Source organism: Babylonia areolata, chromosome 30 (assembly GCF_041734735.1).
Source record: "Babylonia areolata isolate BAREFJ2019XMU chromosome 30, ASM4173473v1, whole genome shotgun sequence".
In the NCBI taxonomy this organism is placed as follows: Eukaryota; Metazoa; Mollusca; class Gastropoda; order Neogastropoda; family Buccinidae; genus Babylonia; species Babylonia areolata.
Window position 1 is genome coordinate 24,838,981 of NC_134905.1, and position 4,162 is coordinate 24,843,142.

General features: G+C 45.3%; 1 protein-coding gene across 1 annotated transcript; it reads right to left on the reverse strand.

Moving 5' to 3' along the window:
- Positions 1-291: 291 nt before the first annotated feature.
- On the reverse strand, positions 292-2,877 carry LOC143275495 (cilia- and flagella-associated protein 107-like). The gene is made up of 3 exons (XM_076579646.1): positions 2,734-2,877; positions 1,205-1,490; positions 292-566 (listed from the first exon to the last, which is right to left on the reverse strand). The coding sequence occupies exons 1-3, from the start codon at positions 2,875-2,877 to the stop codon at positions 292-294; spliced, it is 705 nt and encodes a 234-aa protein (XP_076435761.1).
- Positions 2,878-4,162: the final 1,285 nt, after the last annotated feature.

Here is a 4,162-nt window from a genome sequence, read left to right on the forward strand (position 1 = left end):
GCCTCTCTCCCTTTCTCCATCCTCCCCTCTCTCTCACCTTGGCCTATCGACAATCCCCACACCAACTTTCCCTCCCTCTCTCTCCTTGGTCTCCCAACAATCCCCACCTCCGCCTCTCTCCTGCCCTCTCTCCCTGGCCTACCGAAGATGCTCAACCTCCACGCCTCTCCCTCCCCCTCTCTCTCCTTGGTCTCTCAACGATCCCCATCCCCGCCACTCTCTCTCTCTCTCTCCTTTCCCCGTCACACGCACTCACCCGTCTCTCTCTGTCTCTCTCTCCTCCCAAACAGATCAGCAAGAAACATACGACATCTCGGCAGGGAGCTGCTCAGGACTCTTAAGGAGAGGCGTGTTGCGCAGGTGAAGATCCTTCAGCGTCTTGTTGACTGGGTGCAGGGTGGTGGACTCGAACACGGGCTGGGCGTTGCGAGTGTGGCGGGGGAGGGGGATGTAGGGGCCGTAACTCACAGTGTAGGTGCTCATGTAGTCTCCCCTCTCCAGGTCAGCAGCCTGCGCGGCCCAGTACTTCTGCAGCAAGGGGAGGAGCCCGAAGTTGGTGGGCGGCTCTGGGGACACGGTGGATTCATATTGTTATCATTTTACTTTTTGATCGTATTTTGTTGTGGTTCGTTCATTGTTCCCTTCATATTATCCCTCTTGCAGCGTATAATTATCTGATGACAAACCCTGATCCCAAATCCATAGTAGTACATGCAGCATATATCTGGATGTTATTTATCTGATGACAAACCCTGGTCCCAAATCCATTGTACACGTTAGTAACTAACATCCCCTGGAGGGTGGATGAACTCGGATCTAGATTCAAGATCTAATCTAAACATAGATACACGGAAAATATTACACCCCTTAACCCCACAAAACATACACACACATATAACATATACATACATATGTACTTATAGATATATAGAGATAGACAGATAGATAGATAAATAGATAAGTATTCCTGACATTTGGAAATTATTTGTACCTTTCTCAGTATCGCTCTCTTGTTTGGCGACAGTATTTCTATGTGTTTGTTTGTTATTGTCTATCTCTCATCTCTGGTCCACTCATGGTTTCCTGAAACCTCTCACAGAATTCACGATGCACTTTTTAGCTTTTAAAACCTCATAAAAGGTCCCACCCATCGTCAACTCCAGAAAGACGTCTTGAAAGTCACTGAAAAGACACTGAGACTGACCTTGCACGCAGTGGTCCGACTTCTCAGGAAGCCACTTCATGGAATGTCGGTCGTAGTGACGCGGGGGCAGCCCCTTCTCGCGCCAGCGGCCATTGTAGTCTTCGTCATACCAGGTGACCATGTTGTGCATGTACTTGTTGCCATGGTGATTGAGGAACAGCTCAGGAGGCATGCCGGTGTTGTGCTGCTCGGCACGCCGGCGCACGATGACGTCAGGCTTCACCAGGCCGTAGTTGCGGTACATGGTGCGGTACATGGAGTCATGCTTGTGGTTTTCCTTGATGAACTGTAAAGGGGGGAGGGGGTTAGGCATCAGATGGAATTAAAATACTGCACAGTAGTGGTCAGTAGTGAAAACCTGCCAAGTGGTCATAATACTAAATAAGGCACACTGAAGTCAAAATTTAGAACAAAAGCAGGAACATATGTGCGCGTGGAGTGGTGGGGGGTGGGGTGGAGGGGGTTGGGGGAATGCTTTGGGGCAGATTTTCACATAATGACAGTGGGGGATCGAAACAGCAAAGCAGTGTGGGGGAGGGGGTGGGGGGGACGTTTCAGAATTCCCCCGGGGGGACAGTTTAGAATTCCCCCCCCCCCCCTCCTTGGGACGGTTTAGTAGTAGTAGTAGTAGGGACGGTGCCTGGTTACACCTAGACCGCGAGGTCTAATATTTGTCCCCTCTTGGTTTTGGTATTGTTTTAGTGTAGGTCGGTCGTGCCTAACGGGGTTTCTACTCATCATAGCCATAAAATAGTTCTTCTAGCTGGGGCAGTTTGTCAATCAGGTTCTTGAACTCATTCACAGATTTTGCAAATTTAACTGATTGAGGTAGTACATTCCAAGGGGTAACGACTCTGAAAGAAAATGAGAATTTGCGCTTATTAGTTCTGGCATGCATTACAAACAATTTTCCTGCAGAGTTTAGGACACCGATGCATCCAGGGGGACGATTTATGACACTTGATACGTTCCCGAGCAACCTACGAAAGGAGGGACGGGTTGGGACGCTCTGGTATGCCATAGCTGACTGACATCACGAAGTGACCCATGTAAAACGAAATGGAACAGTTCCGGAAATATAGACCACGTAGTTTTGGTTTGACGCATGTCACGTGGACCTCCCTCGATACATGATCGGCTGTGTTCGTGTATGTATTTTATTACCTTTTTAAGTATACAACCTTTTATTATTTTATGTTATAATTCCCGTTCGATGGAAGACTTTTTTTTTTTCTTTTTCTTTAATAATAATTTACGAATCAAGTTAGGTGGCAGCCATCTTGGATTTTACGCATTCCAAAATCGTGATAAAAAAAACAACAACAAAAAACCCTAGGCCTAATAATCATATGACGCAAATCAAAACAACATATACTGATAATCGCTCGGACAAACACTAGGCGTACAGAAAAACAAATCTATTTTGTAAGAATTGCACCCGGCGAACCTACGCAGATCTAGATCTAAATCTAGAACAGCTGGGGGGGGGGGGGGGGGGGGGGAAGCAAACGACAAACACAAAACCTTACGTTTCTGTTCTCCTCGTTCCAATTCCCAATCAACACGCCTGGATTGAATTCTTGTTCAATTCGCCATCCCGGAATGGTCGAATGCCCGGGTTGGATTTTCGATCTGCCCACTGAATATTCATTCTCGAATTTCGATTTTTCCATTGTGCATTCAATCTATGTAATGGGTAAGTATGTGATGATCAGTTTTGTTGAGCGCTCTCCCGTCACATTGCTTTCACTGAGGTCCGCCGAGCCTTAGCTTTGTTAAAGGTCGTTTCTCGGAGCCTGAGGAGCGACATATCTTTCCGCCAGCGCTGGAATATTAATGTCGGGGACTTTTTTTTTCTTAAATATTATTTTTCATTTTATTTAAATGTCGTGTTTTTTTGTTTGTTGTTGGGGGCTATACGGACTGCCTCAAAATTCACCCACAGATCAGTGATGTGTGTTGGTTTATCAATACTTTATTTTAACAGAACTGACAAACGAATGTGTAATTCAAGAAGATATAGATGTGGGATTATCAGTTTGCCAGGAAATGTCAAACCATGTGCAGATGGGTTGTGAAGTGGGATTAGTGTGGGGAATGTGGTATCCGTGTGTGTGTATGTGTGTGTGTGTGCGCTTGCGCGCGCGCATGTATGTGTGTGTGTGTGTGAAGAGGGAGAGGGAGGGGGTGAGAGAGGGATGTGCGCCCGCTTTGAACGAGATTAATATTCTTAAATCTTTACTATAATCTCATTGTGAAGCCGGCGTAGCACTCTCAGAGTAAGAACCACCACGTAAATCAATTTATCCTTAAAAAAAAAAAAAAAAAAAGGTTGAAGACATTGCTGCTGCTGCCGCACTGCAATGATAAGATATATGATGACGATATTTCTACTACTACTACTACGACAACGACGACGACGACGACCGTACCACCACTAGTACTGCTTCTGCTGCTGTTGCTACAACAACAACAACAACAACAACAACAACAACAAAAATGATAATAACAACAACAACAATAATGATAATAATAATAATGCCCACAATGTGTTCAGATATGCCCTGCACTGATGACTGACATAATCATTGAGTCAGTCACCGATCTAACACCTGCTTACAAGTAAGCTTTATACGGGATGACCTCCACAATGTTCAACTGGCAAAGTCCACAAGGAAATGACGCTGAAAAGTATTGTGTGAGATTTAGTATGGTGACACATTCCTTCCTCCGCTTGGAGCACCCATGGTTCATGCGTCAGGGGAAGGTACTGGGTTAGGAGGTTATGGACTGCTAGTTCGACAAAGGTAACTCCCCCTAGCTGTGCAAATATTTTTCTTATATTTGGCCTTTTATTTTATTTCATTTTATTTTTCCCCCATTTGTATTATCTCCACTTTTGTTTCTTCCGTTTAAAATATCTTCACTCCTCCTATGTGGCCGTCATCCTGTTTTTGT